At 32.7% G+C, this 21,078-nt stretch overlaps 2 protein-coding genes across 10 annotated transcripts; both read right to left on the reverse strand.

The window, feature by feature from the left end:
• Window positions 1-331: 331 nt before the first annotated feature.
• LOC115992928 lies at window positions 332-7,742 on the reverse strand. 3 transcript variants are annotated; one of them, XM_031117178.1, is made up of 7 exons: window positions 7,337-7,742; window positions 4,932-5,340; window positions 4,702-4,778; window positions 4,576-4,612; window positions 2,807-3,014; window positions 1,577-2,042; window positions 332-917 (listed from the first exon to the last, which is right to left on the reverse strand). In XM_031117178.1, exons 2-7 carry the CDS (start codon window positions 5,275-5,277, stop codon window positions 774-776), a joined length of 1,278 nt encoding a protein of 425 aa, XP_030973038.1. In that variant the 5' UTR covers window positions 5,278-5,340; window positions 7,337-7,742; the 3' UTR covers window positions 332-773. The 3 variants fall into 3 exon arrangements, with proteins under 3 accessions (XP_030973038.1, XP_030973036.1, XP_030973037.1); XM_031117176.1 differs by having other exon boundaries at window positions 7,375-7,741; XM_031117177.1 differs by lacking the exon at window positions 7,337-7,742 and having other exon boundaries at window positions 4,932-7,267.
• Window positions 7,743-13,185: 5,443 nt separating this feature from the next.
• On the reverse strand, window positions 13,186-19,186 carry LOC115991596 (plant cysteine oxidase 4-like). Of its 7 annotated transcripts, none has more exons than XM_031115408.1 (7): window positions 19,069-19,186; window positions 18,769-18,943; window positions 18,053-18,387; window positions 17,755-17,918; window positions 17,450-17,597; window positions 13,809-14,012; window positions 13,186-13,710 (listed from the first exon to the last, which is right to left on the reverse strand). In XM_031115408.1, exons 3-7 carry the CDS (start codon window positions 18,150-18,152, stop codon window positions 13,592-13,594), a joined length of 735 nt encoding a protein of 244 aa, XP_030971268.1. In that variant the 5' UTR covers window positions 18,153-18,387; window positions 18,769-18,943; window positions 19,069-19,186; the 3' UTR covers window positions 13,186-13,591. The 7 variants fall into 7 exon arrangements, with proteins under 7 accessions (XP_030971268.1, XP_030971267.1, XP_030971272.1 ...); XM_031115407.1 differs by having other exon boundaries at window positions 19,064-19,186; XM_031115412.1 differs by lacking the exon at window positions 19,069-19,186 and having other exon boundaries at window positions 18,053-18,324; window positions 18,769-19,057.
• Window positions 19,187-21,078: the final 1,892 nt, after the last annotated feature.

The following is a 21,078-nucleotide window of genomic DNA, read 5'->3' on the forward strand; positions in this document are numbered from 1 at the left end:
TATTTAAGTCATTCATTTTTTATTTATTTTTTAATTTGAAAGTTATAATAGAAGGGGAAAGATTTGAGCCATACAGGATATCTCAATTTGAAATACATACCATGAGTTATTAGTTGAGTTACATGACTCTTAATAATTATTTAATTTTGATTAAAGATGATTTCTTACTAAAAAATTAAATAGATTCTCAGAAGTCTTATTGCTTTAATAAAAATACTTTTATTGCTTAGAAAAGGCCATGCAATCTTTGCTAATTATATTGATCTCCCAAATATGAATACTACTATACTAAATTGAGTCCTTAGATCTTTGCCTGACACAGTTGGGGTCATTCAAGATGCAATCTGTTGCCTTTTCCTGTTATCCTGTGAACATTTTCTAAATATTCTTTTTCCTTCTTCCTTTTTTCTTTGAAGAGGAGGGAAAAATAAAAACAAAACAAACAATCTCGTAGCTCACAAGTCACAGCACTTTTTACACCAATCTTAGTCATCAAAAAACATGACTAGACAAAGACTCATTGTCCTCTACAATTTGATGTTGAGTTTACCTTTATGCAAAACTGATATAGACCAAGGAATCAACAAAAGCATTAGTATGCTTGTAATGGCTTTAAGACAAGCACCTAGAACGATCTAACTCTATGGTGGTTTTCCTTTTTCTTTTTACATAGTCAGATCCTAAGTACTCGCCCTCAAGTTTGGCCTTGTTATGTGTCTGGAATCTGTATGAATTTGTGACTAGATTGTGCAAGTTTCCTCGATGAATATGAGCTAAGAAAGGGAAAGCTTGGTGCTAATTTCATGTGTGCTTTTGCCTTTGTCATGAGCGCCTTCATCCTCCTTCCCGACTCTATGGCTAAGTCTAAGTTGCAAATCAGGCAACCTTCCTTTGTCCAACATTTTCTCTTGATTCAACTGCATTTTAAAGATAAATAAGTTATATAGAAGCAATGCCTACAGTAAAAATATAATATACACAAATAGGATTAGGATTAAGTTAAACTTAGTGTAATTACATAAGTTCATAAAGTTTTTATATGATTAATATTTTGAAACTATTGAATTATATATATTTTCATTGCTCTTAATATTTACACCAAATGTCTTATTAATCAAATATTATTTATTCTCTAGTCCACAAACTTATTAATTATATTTTGTGTATAAGTTTGTGGATTAAAATTTAATTACCAAATGTCTTATTACAATGATTTGGTAATTATTTTAACATTTTACAAGTAGGTAAGGTATGCAATCTAATGGTTAATTCTCGTCAATATATTCTTTCAACGAAAAGCAATAGAATGATGTAATATTGCTAAGTTGTTTTAGGACAACAAAATTAGTCACACTCTTTTCTACTACTATCCTATATGGCAAAATGTAACTAATTGCTTATCAGTTTTATATGGACTGATAACTTTTTCTCTACTACTCACAATCAGTCACATGAGATAGTTGTGGCTAAGTTTACTATCCTAAACTTTTTGAATATCACAGAGTTACTACAGACATATAACTTGATCCTGTCAGTCAACATATGTTAAACAATATTTCTTAAATTAAGAAGTTACCTCAAGCCGAAATGGGGGTGCAAACTCTGGTTTAAAGCTATTAGAATTGCTGACAAGATCATCTGAAGTTGATAGGAATTGCCTAACTCTCGTGTTATTTCCAAGGTTCCATTCAGTAGGCATTGTAGCACTGTAGGTTTCCCCAATAAACTTGCCGCCAGTAGTACGATGCCCTAGTGACTGGGTGCTAGTACTGTCCCACGTGTTGGAAGTTCTGTTTACTTTCCATTGACTATTATTAATCATATCGATTGGAGGCCATCTCTTTTCCTCAAGAAATCGGCTTGGTCTCATGGGTCCAATTCGCATGTTAATATCCATTGCATGAATTTGGTTTGAAGCTATTGACTTGGCTTGAGTTTGGAAGGTTGTGGAACTCATCAAACTCTTTTCTCGTCCAAGATCATTATTTGTTAGATAACATGGCCTTGTTATGACATGCTGATTAGTAGGCCACTGCTGCTGCCTGGAGAGAGAGAGATAAAGAGAGAGAGAACCATAAATATAATTAAAATTAGCAATAAAATTAGAGACAATAATTTTTTACGATGCATAATAAAAATGATGTTAGTGTGAAATGATATTGCTTTAATCACAATTTACCACCATAAGAGTACTTGCATCAGTACTTGTATAATAAAAAAAGTAACACATTTTAGCTAATTAAGACCAAAAATCACTCATACCAAACCATGCAAAGTTATGTAATAATATATGATTGTTATAGTAACTATGTAAAATTAAACTGACATTATTTATTTTGTATTTAGTTTTTTATTCTTTCTTTACGTATATCAAGAGTGAAATAAAAGAGTAGATGGTGATTGTTGTGTGAGAAGAAAGATAAAAATTTATTAAAAAAATATTAAAAAAATTTATATTTAATAAAATATAAAAATTAATAATTTGATATGGGGTGTTTTAAAAAATAAGTGTGTAAAATAAATAAAAAAGTAGGGTCTTATATAAAATAAACAATAATTTTTGTAAAAACTTATGTACATTGCTCTAAAATCAATTCATTCCTTTCCTAGTATGCCACTAGCAAATGCCGGGAAATTTATTAGGTATAATTAATATTATGCCAATGGAAAGTTTTCCTTTAATTTCAAAAGGTAAAGATGATCACCAACTTTTAACCCTTAATCATCATATCATACTATATCAATAATTAAAGGGGAGTAGGTAAACATATGTATTAATTCTAACTTTTGTAGTGATATTAGTTACCTTGGGAAGCTAGCTTTGAAATCTACTGGCAGCTGTTGGGAGTGTAGAGATGGCAAAAGACCATGAGCAACATTGTAGTCGTCAGAATGTCTCGTCAGAACTATTCCACCATTCGCCATTCTGAAGTGTCGATGAGTGCTGCTTGTTTGGTTCAACATTGCATGAACACTATTTCTACCATGAAATGGTCTGTAGGTTTGACCTAGTACTATAATAAGAATAAACACAATTCATCATTTATGAGTTATATAACTAGGCTTCATTTTCATAACCTAAATCATTAGTAACTTTTTTTTTTTTTTTAAGGAAACAGTAATACGAAAGTAATATATAAAAAAAATTGAAGAAACACTAATACTTATTAGAATAAACAGATACGAAAGTAATATATAGAGTTTTTTAAACAGGCTTATAATACATTATATAAATAGAGTACCATTATAAAAGGGCCTAATTTTTATAGTAGTAGCCTAGGATTATAAAGACTGAAACTCTAATACACACAACCGATGTGGGATAAACATCCCTATATATATTTTTTTTGAGGAATTTACTTGTAACTATGTTTATATAGTTACATGTAAAATGTGTCATGCTTGATTATATATGATCTTTTAGAGTTCTTATAATAACTCCACAATAGAGTTATTAAATCCTATTCTTCCATTCGGAGATTAATACATAAAATTTTATCAAAGCATCAATAACTTTAAAAAAAAAAAAAAATACTATTTTAGTATCTATTTAAATTAGTAATTATATAAAAAAAAAATCCATTTTACTCATTTCCTAATAAATTTATAAGATTTAAAGAATGTAATAGTAATGTTAATCTAAAAACATTAGAGGATCTTAATCAGTTATTTGTAGAATTATTTTTAATGTTTTTTACACAAAAGGTTATGAGCTCATTGGAGGATGAATTATACGGGAAGTGACACAGTTTCGCCATCATCTTAGTAAGAAAAATTAAGCATAGAAATTAACCAGTGAAAACGGTTTACATTGCAGTTTTCTCATGTCAATGATTTTGAATCCTTTATAATATATGTTGGCGTTTTGAATTTGAGGGTCATTTGATTCTTTTTAGTTATCTGATAACTTTTAAATGCCTGTGAACAAGTTTTTTAAATGCCAACCAACAAGCTGGAAACTACTGAAATGTGCACATGCAAGGAATTGAAACATCACAACACTTGATAACAAAAATCATATTGCATCCGTTACAACATGAAGCTGGAAGGTTTTCTTAGTTTTGATTGATGTCATTTTATTCTTATTCCAGATTTATCAAGAACAACTAATTTACAAATTTTACATATATTATTTATATAATTATAACATAATAATTACCCTAGTAATATAATAAGGTTAGAGAGGGGCTTCAAACCAAGTGGTTCACATAAAGAGAATTGCAGAGTACCATTAAGTCACAAGGCTCTTTGCTGCCACTCTCCATTTCAATATTAAACTTCACATCTTTTGTGATTATTTTGAAACTAATGTAGGTGAATTATTAGTGTATATAGCGTCTTCAAGGCTGAGTATAGAAATATTCTAACATAGCACTCAGAGAAGCACCTGATTTCCTATCAAAAAAAAAAAAAAAAAGAGAGAGAGAGAAGCACCTAATTAGTTATGCATTATTTCTTTTTATTTTAGCCAATGTTATTCTTCAAGGTTGAAGGATCTTTATTTAATTCCCCTAGACCATTACAACTTACAACTATGTCATAATATATCATTAGTTAAATATCACAAAACTTTACCTTGCCCGGCCTCGTCAAGCTTCTTACTTCTGTACATCTGAAATAGAAACATTTATGATTAGTATAAGAGAACTAGCAAAAGAAAATTACCAAGATAATCATAAATCGCTGCATGTTTCACAGTACCTGCAAGTGACTCTTTACATGGGCAATACTAAGTCCTCTCACGTTCATTAGCTGAAGAACTAACTTGGGAGTTGCTCCTGCACCAATTGAAGAAGAGTACTAAGTAAATGGATTAGGAAAAACATATATCATATCCTTTATCAACATCATATAGAGGAAAAGAAAAGAGGTATTATGAATATCATTGTTGAAATAATAAAAATCTTGTTATCTATATGATTGAAACTCACTCTCTTGTCCCCCAAGCCTTTCAACAGCATGAACAAAAGACAGATGGAGGTCAGGAGTCCATCGAAGCCGAGGCATTTTGGATCTAACGTACTGCCTAACTCTAGCCCTCTTTTCATTTCCTTCACCGGAGGTATCATTATTGGCTGAATTCCCATCTGTTCCATTCACATCATCTTCAATGCTGAGTTCACCTACTTTGGCAATATTATCATCCTCTTGACTACTGGCTTCTTCATTTAAGTCAAAAGATGAACACATTTGTGAAGACACTACAGATGTGTTTTCGGCATGTTCCTCACTCCTATCACTCTTTTCTTCATCATAAGCTTCTAATCCTTCTGTCATGGCTACTTCAATGTTCTTTATATCACTTCCCAGAATTGAGTTTCTTCTTCAATTGTTCTATTGCTGAAAGAAAAGAGAGAAGAAAGGGGGTTTTAAATGATGTAAACTTGCTTGAGGCTATAAATAGTCAGGATAATTTCATGATGCAAAAGAATAAAGAATTACTCCTAATGATTGTTTTATGTATTTGCTTTACAAAAATTTTCTTTAAACTTAAAGATATCATATTTTTTATAATCTAGTATAATATTATACACAGGAACATAACAATTAATTGCAACTTTATTAAGACTAGTGAGATTAGTTATTGCCAGATGTTTGATTAACATCATTGTCTTTCAGTATTACTCCCTAACATACACAGTGATTTAAAATGTTTTAATTATTACACCAAGGATTTGGTTTTAGAGGACATTGTTTTAGGTGATGGCTAACTGTGGAAACTTATTGCAGTAAACATTTAATAGTGAATTCTTAGACAAGCTGTTTCATCCACCTTTATAAATGCATAGTTTTGAATTTAAAGAATTTCAATTTTAAGAGAATGGTGTCAATTTAAGATTTTTCTTGCACAAAAACAAACACAATTCTTCTTCTTCTTTTTTTGTCCAGATCATCCAGAAATAGAATGAATAAAAGCTTGCACCAAACATCCATAAAGAAATACGCACTGATGTACATGCATTCGTACTTACTAAAGGAGTTGGCTATTGTGTGGACGTGTTCATGAGAGGAAAGGAAGGAAAAGAAACTTTCGCTAAGAAGATTGGGAATAAAAATGGACCAAAGGTCCAAACAAATTGAAAAAACTGGGACGATAAAATGAGATAATTTAACACGTTTATCTCATAGCTACAAGAGAGACTAGGTCCCAACCACTCCTTATCATACTAATAATCTCTAGTTATTTTGCAAAGTTGGTCAGATGCCTTAAAAAAATTTAGAGTTGAAAACAGTATTAAGTTTATTAAGAAGTTACTTTTAAAAGGGTACGATATGGTAATTGAAAATTTAATATTTGCCAATCATATGAGTATTTTAAGAAACATGATGAACGGAAAGAGATAAGATAATACTTCTGATATAGCTTTGTACGGATGGGTGTTTAATGAGATATATACATAAGAATACAACAAGAAAACATAATAGGTATCATAGATTGATGTTCTTCCAATGCTCATCAGTGCATGATAATTCCATTCTATGACCTAATCAATATTTGGAGGAATGTGATTAAATTAAAAACAATGGAGGCTATATGAAAATCTTGGTCAGGTGATGCAGTGAGAGAGAGAGAGAGAGAGAGAGAGAGAGAGAGATCATTCATCTCTTTCTTTTTCTTCTTATAGCATCTTAATAATTAGCATAATCTGTAATTCCATGCACATGGTGAACATTAATTTGTATCTTTTTAGTTGATAGGCATATAAATATGAGTAAGTGATGGTAATTAAAGAAAATATTTGTCCATTTAAGATACACAGCTTTGTCCATTGAGTTGTTCTTCAACAAGATGAGCAATTAAAGGAGAAAAAAGCAATATTAATGGCGTAGCTATATATAATTATATGCTCATTATCTAACTTCATGATTTTGTTAACTTTCTCTCAGATTATGGATTTTAGGTCGAGCGAGAAAATATATATATATATATATATATATATTACAAAAGAACAGTAATTAAGGGTTTTTTCAAGAATCATAAGATGCTGTATGAGTTGGCAAACTAGTCATGTTGGGAAAATTAAAAATAATTACAAAATAACAGTAATTAAGGGTTTTTTTCAAGAATCATGAGAAGTTGTATATATGAGAGTCGGCAAACTAACTAGTCTTGTTTCATAACTTCCCAAACCTCTGGAAAAACCATTCAGAATCATAAGAAGCTTGGAAAACCCCAGAAAAGGAAGAAGTACATCCAAAGTGACAGACTCAATATTGAAAGCATAAGATCTTGAGTTCATCTATAGCATATAAACTACCAAAAAGACAGTAACTACATATACATACATATATATATATATATATATATATATATATATCATAGAAAGAAGACCACCTTTATTTGATTTTTCATTTTCCTAATTAAATACAAACCATTGATGATGAAGTTGCCTCAATCCTCCCCCTTCCATGTAGCCGATCATTGAAATACTCTAACATGTCTCTGAGTTGATCCTCACAAAAGCCTCCTATATAAACTGTATACTTTGAAGGAACAGATTGAAGAGGACCTAGCTAGTCCTTGAACACTGATCATATGAGAGAAAGAGAGATTAAAGTTGAAGTGGACTTAATCCATGGACACTTTGATCATATGTGAACAGAGATAGATAGAGAAAGAAGGAGAGAGAGAGAGAGAGGAACAAAGGTTTGTTTACAACTTTGTTTAGGGATGTTTTTGTTTCATCCGGCATTGGAATTAAAGTGATCAAAGTTATAATATTCTAATACTTTCATGGGATTTATTTTTTTAATTTTTCATTTTATAAATCAATGATATTTCAGACACACACCAGTTGTTCTCTTTAAATTGCAATAATACTCACATTATGGATACAGATGGGTCTGGTCCCTTGGGACTGTTGGAAATCATGTGACTGCTCCCAACCTTTTCTGTTTCCCCTCTCCTTTGACAGTTGTCTCTCTCTCTCGTGATTATCTTAATTGTTGACCTGTGTTAGAGACTCCACTCATTTTTATTATGATTTACAATTTTTGTTTTTCTCATTAAGTTTATTTAATCTCAACATGGGTGTAAGGAAAGTGTGGGCCATTTCCTTCATCAACCTTTCAATTTCTCCCACCTAAACTAAGACTTTCTTCCCCATATATAAACACCTGTTTTCCTGACCCTGTGTTGTTGTTAGTTTTCCACAGCCATATTTTATTTTGCATATGTTGCTATGACTTTTAATTTATTGATCTAATTCAAGAAAATAATAAAATTTTATAAGTAAAAAAAAAAAATATATATATATATATATATATATATGGGCCCTTGAATAACTAAGCCTGAATTATGTGGGGGAGAGTAAGATCTAGAGGTACTGGTCAATATTAGTGGGCCAATTAGGCACTAAAACAATTGACATGGATCATTTTCCGAACCATGTTTATTAAAAATATATTATATTGTTTTCATACATGCACATTTGAGTGAACAAGTTGGGACTGAAACCTCAACTTCAACTTCGAGACTTACTGGGGAAGAACATTAATTAAAAAATAGATTTTACTAATGTGTCCCCTTAGAGCACACATTAATTTTCATTTTTGGAAAAAATTTTCTCAAGAATTAAAAAAATAATAACAGTTTTTTCAATTTTCGAGAAAATATTTTCAAAAACAGAAGAGCATACATTAACTGGACCTTTAAAAAATATATATTAAACTCTTTATCGTTACATTCCAATGATATATAATCCAAATAGAAATGGAATTTTGGGCTTTATATATGTAGTCAAATTAATATTGGGGATACTTAATGTAGACTAGACTCGTTAATAATGGAAGCAAGAATTTCGTTTTCTAGACCCTTAAGATGCTGAATTTGAGGGGGGCTAGCTAGGGAGATTTAATCACCTACCTATTTGACTAAAGTGCACTTTCTTTAATAAGCAGCTTTAGGGGGCCAAAGTTCATTTTCAACGTTGACAACTTTATCCAACCCAGTTCGGTTTTTCAAGTAGCTTTAATTGATTTTTAATTTCTCACAATATCTTCAATCTGTGGGATGGTATCCAAGAAAGGATACGTCGTCCCATATAGCTAGTTGGGAAATGCTCAATTATACATCATTGTGGCATCATTATATAGCATCGTTATCATCCTCTTAATTTGGAGGAATTTAATTAGTACAATTAGTAAGTTGGAACAACATTAAGTCTCAAAAGGTAACCTATATATGTCTCCAATATCAGTATAATCTATAGATTAAGAAGTGAACAAGGTTAATCATTAATTATCGTTGCCATTATAACCACCTTGTGGGGAACCAAGACAATGGTGAAAGTAAAACACACATCAAGTGCATTCCCTCATGGTTAATTAAGAAATCAGAATGCATTTAGTATATTAAAATACTTCTGCCAAAAAAACAAAAGAGACAATACATATGGATAGAACTTGGGAGATAGAGAAGGGTGGGGATGGTGGAAGCAAGATTAGAGACACTTGTCCCCTATATAATATTCTCAAATTGTACCTATATATTTATCTTTTTCCGTACCATATACATGTAAAGGTTTTCTTTCCAAGAAAGCCAAGAAAGAATTTGGGTTGTCCTCACATGACAATCAAGGCCCTCTTCATAGTCTTTGGGAAAGAAGAGGAATCATAACTTCAAGGATTAGGTCTGGCTAAAAGACACCCAAAACTGGCTCGTTATGCGTGACATGTGCATATTTTGTTGCTATAGAGACAGAAAGAAAGGTGAGATATATTCGAAGGATTAAACTAAGAAAGTAGCAGAGAAAACTACGTGGAAGAGAAGATAATTGGGGTATATTAAGCATAAGAAAATGAGGGACTCCCAACCCTACGTACCTAGAAAATGCTTGGAAGTTTTGTCTTCTCGTGTGCATGGGAGTTGACATTTTATTATTTTTATAGCTCCTAAGAATCTTTCAAAGAATTATTTGTTTTTTTATGTATTATTTGATGGATGCAAACGTCCAAGTTAGCATCACAATATCATGGTCTTCAACATTTCTTAGTGGGAACATTTTTTTTTTCTTCTTATTTTAAATTAAGCATAAAGGAGAATCATGTCTGATTACTGTATTAAGATAATTCAACACCAATCTGAGCCTGGTATTGCTTTGTTTGTTTCTAATTATTGTTGCAGATCATCCAAACTCTTTTCATTTTCTACTGATTTGGACCATAGTGTTAAATTCATCGGATTGGAGTTATATATATATATATATATATATATGTATGTATGTATATAGGATTTAATCGGCTGACCAAACTTTACTGTCTTTAGATGCCTGTTTCCCACACAATTCTTCATATATGGATGGTGGTGTGTCTAAACTCTAAATGTGGACACAAGAATAAAAGTTTTTAAGAAACTATAAGAAAGACCTTATTAAGGCTTTTTTTTTTTTCTTTCTTTCTTTTTTTTTTTTTTTTTTTTTTTTTTTTTTTTTTTTTAGCGTTTTACACATGTTGTGATTTATAAAGGCGCGCAATATAATTGAAAATGTATTTAAAGTCATATTTTTAAGTTATAAAAACACAGTGTATGTAAAACAAATATCGCATTTATTTTTTTCTTTTGTTTGTTTTTGTTCTTGGAGAGGGGAGGGGGAGTGTTATTATAGTAGTTAAAAAAATTGTATAAAAACCTAGGTTGTATAAAAACCTTTTCCCCCTTTCTTTTTCTTTTATTTATTTATTTTTTTAAGTCATGTAACTTAACCATTTTTTTTAGTATGAGTTTTGTAGCCAGGTGGCATTGTTTGATTTCTCTCTTTGAGATAAAGAAATCTATGATCAAATCTTGCCCTCCACTTAAATGACAAAGCTTGGTTACAATTCTCACTAAAAAAATTAACATAACTACATATTTTGAAAAGCTAACTGTTGGATTGCATGTTCCTAATGTTCTTAACACGTATATTAAATTTTGTGTCAATCAGATATTATTTACTATTCGATCCATAAACTTATTTTTTTATACATAATTTTATACTAAAAAATCTTGAAATTTAAACATTTAATCCTTGATATTAAGAAGAAAATGTAATCCTATAATAGATTTATTAAAATTCACATCTAATAAAAAGATATTGAATGGAATCATGACCAAACTTTGAAAAAAAAAAATCAAATTTGGAATCTTCTCTCATTTGTTGTAAAATAAATAAATAAAGTAACTTTTTCCTTCTCTCAAATACTCAGATTAAGTTATTCAAATAAATAAATAAATAAATAAAACCCTCATATTCGAGTTCAAGCCCAACCAAAATCTAAGAGGATCGAATATGTTACAAAGGCTTTAGCCCAGTTATGACGAGATACATGCTATGGGCTAGCACCGATGGATGTAGAGGCCATTGAACAGCGAGAAGCGATCCAAGTACTGGACTCATCTTTAAATCAGAGGCTCGATTATATAAAGAATCAACTTTTTTTTTTTTTGGTTAATAGAAGAATAAAGAATTTAACTTAAAAGGAATAAAAAGCTCAAACAACCCCAGACAGACCTTGCTGCAAACATCTAAATTAGTACCTTTGATATGCATTCTTAAGTTAGATCTGAAACCATCAATAAAATATTTGTTTTACTGCAAGATTACATATAAAAAAGAGAATAAAATAATCGAAAATGTATATGAAAACAATAAGTATAAGACAGAATCTATCTCTTTATATCTATGAAGTGTAAGCAAAACAGTCGCCGCAAACATAGGCACCTTATGCTATCTTTGAGAGAGGGAGAAAGAGAGATTGCCAGAGAGAGACAGAATTGACTGATGCTCAAGTTGCAAATACTTGTTTTCTGGTTTTCATTTTCAATAAGTTAATAACAATTTTTTATTTATTTCAATATATATAATATAAGTGATAATAGCCATATGAATGTGCAAGAAAACTTTAAAATTGTGTCTATAGCATAGCATTGCTAATTCTTGTTTGGGCCAAGTTAACAAATGCCTAAGCGCATTAGTTAAGATTGAGTTCTTTCTTGTTGCCAATTAGCATTTTTTGGTAGTCGCATAACTTTTAGTTAAATGGGTATTTGTTTATCAACTTTTACTACTATTCAGTACAATTTTTGGCAATCGGATTCAATTAAAAGAGTATTTGTTTATTTACTGCTTCTCAATACAGTAGAACCCCTTGATTCTGTCTTAGCGAGTAAATTTGAACATTTTTTTTTTTTTTTTTTAACTATACACACCAACCTCAGGATCTTCGTAAATTGTATTCTAACTTGCAAACGAGAGTAGGGTGGTAGCGTACGTTCTCGGTAGAATACTGCATGTCATTATAATTTGAAAACAATCTACACCATGCAATTCATAATTGAGATATGAACCTGGCCCAACAAGAAATCAATAATGAAGAATAGGAATGAGCAGATTGTGTATACAATAAGATTTGGCCTATTAGTTAATTATCGTTTGAGCTTTCCAAGATTATGATATGGTTTACCGTTTATCTTGAGATCTTAAGCAAAATTTAGTTATAGAAAGAATTAAGGTCTCTCAGCTTCATTTCCCTTCCTTTTTCCGTAGTTTCTGAATCAATGGCTATGCCTAATTTTATGGCATTTTTTGCTGATTGCTTTATCTGAAACCTTTATATGGGGCCTTTGGAATATAGCCTAATTTCTTTTGTTGGTCCACTCTCTTATCTCAACTAGATTACTTGCTCTGCAAGTTAATTCACGTGAACTGGATTCAAATCAGAAAGCTCTGAGCTTACCCAAGCAGATTTAGTTGTAAAGCATTCTTCATTTTCAGAATTTTGGACAGGTGTTAGTTGCTTTTGTATTTAATTGGTATAATTATTGATCATTTTCAAGAGTAGCTCAGTGATATTACCTCCTCTATAAGGAAAACCATGAATCAAATCTCCTCTCCTATTGTGACACTATCAAATTATCAAAAAAAAGTAATAAGAAAATTGAGGTTTAAATAATCTCAACCTCTGTCCCTTTTTTACTTTTACAAGAGGAATAAGTACCACTTTGAGATAGGAAATATGGACAATGTCAGTCTTTTGTTTCACTATGTTTTTGTTAGCACTTGGCTGTTTCCTCATGAAACCTAGTCATCCATAGAAACGACTTTTACAAAAAAGGGATACATCCAAACAAGCCATGACAGCCTTTCTGAACGACAACACGAGGGACCTCAAGACTAGAATTTTGAATTGTAGTTGAGAATAATATTCACAGACAGAAGACCAGCTACAAGTTGTACTAAGAGCAGAAATCAAACAAAACATGCAAGCAACAAAGCTTCCCCAAACCGAAATGGAACTCTAAAACAGAACTTTTCTGTGCAGTCAAGATCTCAGATCAAGAAATAATATCTGAACACTGCTTATTACAATTAATGAAAAATCATAGCAACGGGTATGTTGGGTACAAGATTTTTTGTCGGCATTCATTTCCAAGCCAATACAGGAGAAATGTATGTACAATCAAATACCTCACAGTAGGAATGCCAGTCATTGTTGCCTGCATTCCAGCATTATTGTCATGGTGTTTGGCAGTCAATGTGCCAGCAATCACCTCATTGGCTCCTCATAACCAATTTGACTAATGTATGATACGTGTGGTTCAAAAACCCTTTCACCGTCTAATATTGGGGCCCCTGTACAACCCCCTCAGAACCACTACGTTTTCAGGAGGTTGAATTTCTTCCAACCAAGCCACTTCAGATGGTTTCATACCACATAATTTAGCAATATCTTTAGGAGACCAACAAGGAGCAGAAATGTTAGTTCCCGAAATGAGAAGTAAAAAAAAAAATTTCTCGTCACACACACAAGAGAGAAAGGGAAGATACCTGGAAGATCTTTCCTAGGGGATTTTCGGAAATAACAGCAGTGCCTTCCATCTTCTGAGGAGTAGGGGGGTGCAAGAATGTCAAAGAGTGCACAGGGAGTCGAGGCTTTGAAACAGTGAATATTGCCACCACTGTTTGGATAAAGAGTAGTTATACCACAAGGTGCACTCATCTCGCAATCTCTAACAAGTTTTGCAGGTCTGGCTGAAAATTCCCACCAATCCACAGTCAGTCTCTTTATTCTTTTTTTTTTTTTTTCCAAAAAAAAAATTTCATATTAAATAAAGGGTTGGAAATTGATTCTTTTTAAGAGTTAAACCCTTATCATAATAAGAATCAAGAAGATAAGATAGGGGAAAAAAATATCCAAACATAGTACCGCTAAAGACATTTATAATACATGGAAAACAGACATATGGTGGTAAGTATAAGAACTAAATGAACAAGATTTAAGTGTTGGAGAGCATCAAATGGATTGGTTTCAGCATGGAATGGTCATAGCACACAAAACAGAAAATGTAGATGGTAAGCAAAGCATGCATCATTAATTTAAAGATATGGACAGTGTTCATAATTTGCAAAGTATTGCTATTCTTTCATTCTACTACATTGACCAATCTAATAAACTATACAGTGGTCACTACTTTAATAATCATTTCATCCCATTTCAAATTTTTATTCTCAAAAACATCAAAGGAGCAATAATTTAACTCAGACCCTACTCAACAAAAAAAGGGAAACATTGAAGAATCTAGACGATAAGAAAGGCATTATTAAACCTCTAGTAAGTTATATCCAAGCTACTAGTTTCACTCATCATTTATCTAGGATACCCAATTAATTATCCATTTCAACGCCAGCAATAGCAATATTTCGACAAACCAAGCTATTTTCTTCAGACTTGACAGTTAAGCTGATTTAGTTTACCATCATGAGGTAAGAAATTGATCGTGCCATACATTTTTTTGGAATTTTTTAAAAGCTACGAATTTCATGAAATAATCAATATTGTTGTATCCACTTCTACACAGAAAACCAAGCAACAACCATCAGTTACCAGGATAATATTTATCATAAAAGAAAATGCAATTAATAGATATTTGCACGCTTGAAAAGTCAAATCTTCAACAAACCAGAATTTTCATGTTAATTCCAGATGCCTTCATAATGCTCTCAATATGTTCACTGTAAACATGTTGAAAACGCTACTAAGTATAGGTAAGATAAAAATAGTGCAGGATTGGGCAAGGTAGTTAGAGATGGCAACGAGGGGGGCTTTTGGCAGGACCTCATTCCCCCACCCCTGCACCATTCAAAGAACCCATGCCCCAGCCCATGGGAATTTTTGAAATCCTGTTCCCCTTACTTTTTTAGAAAACCCCTTAATTCAAATGCATGCCAAAATTACTTACAACTCAAGAAGAAGAAGAAGAAACATGACACAATCTCAATTAGAGTCCATTCATATATTGAATCAAATAACCAGAACACATAATAAATCTAAACTTAAAAACCATGCGGAAAAATTAACCAAAACATTATTAGGAGTCCTAGTAAAAATGGAAGTATCAATTATAGCGCATGAGGTACAAGTACTCGAAGCACAAGGTACAAGTAAAAGACTCAATTGAATGACAAAGAGGGCACAACAAAAACAAGGATCAAGGAAGGGAAGCCCATCTCAATGTAACAAAGCACGAGTACAGCACACCACATCAGGATCAATGAAGAAAATCACAAGATACAGCGGTGAATGCTGTAACAAATCTTCTCTCGACAGTGGTGGTGGAGAAGGAGCAGTAGATCATAAATCATCATGACTGTGCTAAACGGCCCATCATAACCTATGCCAGCAACACTGACTTGGCTATTGGCTTGTTAGTGACATCTGACAAGGTTTACGAAGCTAAGTCAAGGACTACAATGATGTGGAAGTGGGGGCACTGGAGACTAACGTAGAGGCAAGAGGAATGAGAGATTCTAGAGCTTGGAATGAAGGGAGAAGGAAGGGAGGTGAATGGTGTTGGCTAAAGAAATTTAAGAAAAAGAACCCAAAGTTAGAAGTGAGGATATTTTTGAGATATTTTCAAATATTTTCAAATATTTTTGTAAATATCCCCTTGGTTTTTGTATTTAGGGTAAATTACACTAACACCCCCAAGGTATGGAAAAATTAGACTCGGTATACCCAATTTCCCAGAAATGACATGGTCCTCTGCTCAAAAAAAATTCTGGAAAAAGGAAATCTTCCTAAATAAAAGTCCAGGCTCCAAAAAACATTTTTAGTCATGCGTAGGGAATCCTAAATTATGACTTGGGGCTCATTTTACTAAAGCATCCAAAGAGATTTAGATACCATAACCATACACATCGGGCCAATGAGATCTAATCCAAATGGTGCTTCCTCCTCCCACAAAAATGAGGAAGGGTGAGGTTGTGGATTAAAAACCCCACTAAGTCCATATGCAACTTACCAGTAAAAAGAATACCAGTACATATCCACCAATAGTGCCAACACAAGTATCATTTTAGTACATTGGACAAAAATTACAACAAAAAGGAATGGAAGATGCTTAGAAGTGACTTCCTTTCTAGGCAGAAAGAGCAAGGGAAGATTAAAAGAGAAAAAGCAATTGAATTGGCCGATATCAATATATCCACTAACAATACAAGTTTTATTCTAATTCTTCTAATTTTTCCCCATTTATTCTGAAACTGTCTTCTCCTTTCCCATTCTTTGATGACCTTAACAAAGACATGTAGTGTACACAAGCTTGAAGCTACTCAAAACTTCTTAGACAAGGTATTTCTTATAGTTTAGGGGGCTGCCTTTCTAAAACTTTACTATCTAAAAAAGATTTACTGAATTTAACAAAATACAGAACACTGCCATTAAATAAAGTAAATGCCACAGATAAGCTTAAATAACTGCAAACAGTAAGTCATAAAATAAACAGTCATATCTGTTAATTGTTTTCTGCCAAGCAGCTACCTAAGTGTTGAGACCAAGCAGGATTTTCCCTCCATGTTGAACATTGGTGAACACACCACAGACAGGTGACATGCAAAAGAAAGCAATAAAAAGAGGGAAAGAAGTGTAGTCATAAGAAGAAATTGTGAAACTTATCATCCTGAAGGAGATGACATGGATAGAAAGGATTCAATCAAGCTAGTGGTTCTGAGCAACCTTTGCACCATGGAGCAGAATGGCAGGGATTATGGTTGATGATATCTTGAAGGCTAACTAGTTTACAAGTAAAGAAATTAGACATAAATAAGGATTTAATTATGATACTGATTCAGAAGCTCTCCATTATTAGATTTTTACTATGTTTAGGATTTGTCAAAGCGCAATAAGTGATATTTAATTGGTATCATTTGACACTATTAGCAAATTGGTGATACCCAATCAATATTAATACTGTAACTACTTTTAAATTTAGAAAACATATTGAGACTGTGTAGGTTCTGTTTCCACCATTGCTATTTGCTTCCATAAAAGACCATACAAGTTTTGACATTCTAAAAAGTTATAAATAAATTAAATTAAAAAACTGCATATTTTGAAATATCAGTCTGAATCACCATCATAATGCCAAATGTAATCTTGAAATATGCTAAGTTCAACAAAGATGGGGCACCTTGAGATAGATCGGCAGATCCAGGTATTTCAAGCCAGTCATATGATCTCACATTTAATGAGCCATAAAGAAGCTTGCTCAACACAGTCATTCCAGGATGATTATGAAGTGGTATGATAGAGCCAGGTGGCATGCAGAAAATTCCTATCTGCAACGAAGTCCAAAAGTTTCCCAAGTTCATGTTATGAATCCAACTTTGCAAATTTACAAATATGCAATCCACTCAACTGAAACCAAGGTGTAAGTCAGTCCAAAGAGAAAATCCAATAAATAAATGATGTCCTACAGAGATTTAAGTTGCTTACAGAGAATTTGTTACATTCGTGCAAGTGCAAATATGTAATCGGGGGTGGGTACTGATTACTGCTGCGACGCCCTTTTTTTCCATTGGTAACATTCATGGAAACTTTCCATTGACGTGCCAATTGTGCCTCCTGGTCAAGACCCACATTAGAGGGCTTCAAATTATCTGGAACAGCATTATATGAAAGTGTTAAGACGAAGGAAGTACTCAAAATCAAAATGATTTTGACCAAGCGCAAGTAAACCACATCCAATGAGCACAATGAGACAAAAACATAGACATTTCTTAAAGCCTCTCACCTAAAATACCTCGAACTTTTTCGAGAGAATCTTCTGAAATCGGACCATCAGAAGAGAAGGATGCCTTGCAGGCATCATATAGCTTTTGAACAACTGGCATGGTATGAAGAACTTAACAATCAAGCAATAGACCAATCCGAATATTGTAGTAACTGAATTCTAATAACAAATCCACAAAACTTGCGAGTGTGTTTCAACCATCTCTAGCTCCACTTCACAGAATAGCATTAAAAAACAACTTTCTTTCTTTGCAACAATTCCAAAACCCAGCTCTGCGTGAACCCAAGGGACAGCAATAGATATGCATGGTAATTAATCAACCCTGTCCACGGTAGCTTAAATCAACATAACAAATGCATCAAATTAGAAAATTTCACAGAATAGCATACACACCTAATCCAATCATCTCATTTTTTCCTTTTACTCTTAAAGTGAAAATATATTTATATCAAAGATTCTTTCAAAACGCAATTTAAGCTATTCGGTTTAAAACCCACACACACACACAAAATTTTACCCAATTATTTCCTTTCCTCATCTTTCTCCGCAACCAAACACAGAGTAGTCCATTACAAATTAATTAATCAAACCCAAGCGTACAAACTAATCTAATTACCCAAAAAAAAAAAAAAACACTATTCAGCAAAATTAAACAAAACCCCATCAAATTAAAACAAAAAACAACATGAATTACAAAAAAGAAGAGAGAGAAATACCTTGCTTGCATAATGAGTTGGAGGAAAAAATCAAAAAGGGTAAAAAGGCAGAGATTAGAGATAGAAATCAATCCCCAAATGAAAGGATCGCAGTCTCACATATTCAAAAAAATTGGAAAGTTAAGACAGCATCGACGACAAAAATATGTATGCACACACGTGAGGAAGAGAGTACCTGAGACAGAAAGAGAGAGACAGACAGAAATTGTGAGTGTGAGACAGAAAGTTAATGAAAAATTGTAAAAATTTTTTGGTGAAAAAATATTAAGGATTTTGCTGCGAAATCGAACTGGACCTCACTTCTTGTTATAGTATCATTTATTTATGCTTAGCCAATATCCCAAATGACCAAGTACAATGTTTATTTTTTTATCGGACTATGTACATTGTTTTGATTTTATAGCGGAGTAGACAAGGAGAGAGGGGTGGGTTTTTTTTTTAATAAAAATCCTTTTAACACTTTATCATTGGGCCACGGCAATTGTCATGGGAGCGTCATTGCTTAAATGGTTTAACTTTTGTTAAATATTAAAAAATAATACGATGACTTCTGCCACCAAATCAAATCTGACGGACGCGTGGGGTAAGGCTCCTTTAAATCAAGCCACGTGGTTAACTTTCATGATTGTTATTTTAAGTAAAAGATTAGACCTTGATTAACATTCATTGAATCCTAATTGTTAATTACTTTTTCATCTTTCTTTCTTTTCTTTTTTTTTTTCTTTTTTTTATTATTATTTTTTTTTTATTGTCAACTGAGATTAGACGTTGGATTGTACGATTACTGCATATGTTAGGCAAATGGGAAACATAAAAAGGGAAAGTAATTTCTATCCCAAGATCATTAATTATATTGTATTGAAACACGATTTAAGTGTTTAGGATAATAGTGTGGAGTTAATTTTTTTTTAATAACAATTTACTATAAAATTAGATTATATTTATCGCATTCCAGTGATTCCACATTAGAAACCTTGACTAACATTAGTTTGATATCTATTATTGTTAAATGATAGAATTTTAAGAACTTTTTATTTTATATCTATATTATTATTATTAAAATTAAAATATTTATCTTAAAGAAATTTAACTAGTTATATATATATGAGTTTTGAAAAGCTTACGATTCCTTTATAAAATTAAAATAATGTTGCCTTTCATGGATCTTTTCTCTCTCTAGTCTCTTTTTTTTTTTTTTTTTTTGGTAAACTGGAATTGCATTAAAAAGAGAACTACACAGCAAAGGAAGGGGCAGGACACAGCCTGTTTACATGCACACCGATGGCATCATCCTCCAAAATATTAATTAAGTCCACAGGCGGACTATGAAAAATAATAAAATCACCCCCAATTGAGGTACCTATTTTAGCTAGGAAATCTGCACATCTATTAGCCTCTCTATAAACATGTCTACAACGAGTTTGGGGAATCCGGCTAATCATGTATTTGCAATCCTCCATAATAGAAGAGACAATAGAATTTGAGTAATCTTGTGAATTCAAGGCATCCACAATGGTTTTCGAATCTAGATCAATAAGCACAGCTTGGGCTTGGTATTGAAGGCAAAGTTGAAGTCCATCACGAAGCGCCCATAATTCTGCCTGGAAGCTAGACATTTTCCCAATCTTTCTTGCAAAACCCGTGACCCACTCACCATTGGTATCTCTAATCAAACCTCCTCCTCCAGCTACCCCAAAGTTTCCTGCAACCGAACCATCTGTGTTCAAAGTTAACCAACCATACCCCGGTTTTTCCCATTTGACACTCTTCAGAACCAGCCTTTTCTCTAAAGAAATGTTTGCACAGAAATGATACTCTGCAGCACGGTCAACAATTTCCTTTGCCAAATTTGGATTCTGGTTTTTGTTATTGAAAAGGAGCTGATTCCTACCTTTCCAAAGAAGCCAAATACCAAAAAGGAAAACAAGGTTCCAAGGAGTCTGACCTGTTGTATATTGCTGACCGGAGGTGGCATTAACATTCAACCAGTCATGCAGATTCTGGGTAAAGAAAGGATCTGATGACCGCCTCCCTAGCTGATCCCAAACACTCTTGCTCAAAGGACAATCACGCAAAGCATGTAAGATAGACTCCGCCTCACTGTGACAACGGAAACAAATAGGATCAACTTGCATTCCTCTAGCCAAAAGGCATTGGTTGACCCCTATGCTCTGATGCATACACTTCCACACAAAAGCTTGAATTCTTGGCAAGATTTTTAACTTCCAAATCCAGCAGCCTTTAAAAGGAATAACCCTCATGGGTTCAGAGGCTAACCCGTAAGCGCTTTTAAGATCGAAGGCACCTTTG

This window comes from Quercus lobata, chromosome 5 (assembly GCF_001633185.2).
Source record: "Quercus lobata isolate SW786 chromosome 5, ValleyOak3.0 Primary Assembly, whole genome shotgun sequence".
Classification (NCBI taxonomy): domain Eukaryota; kingdom Viridiplantae; phylum Streptophyta; class Magnoliopsida; order Fagales; family Fagaceae; genus Quercus; species Quercus lobata.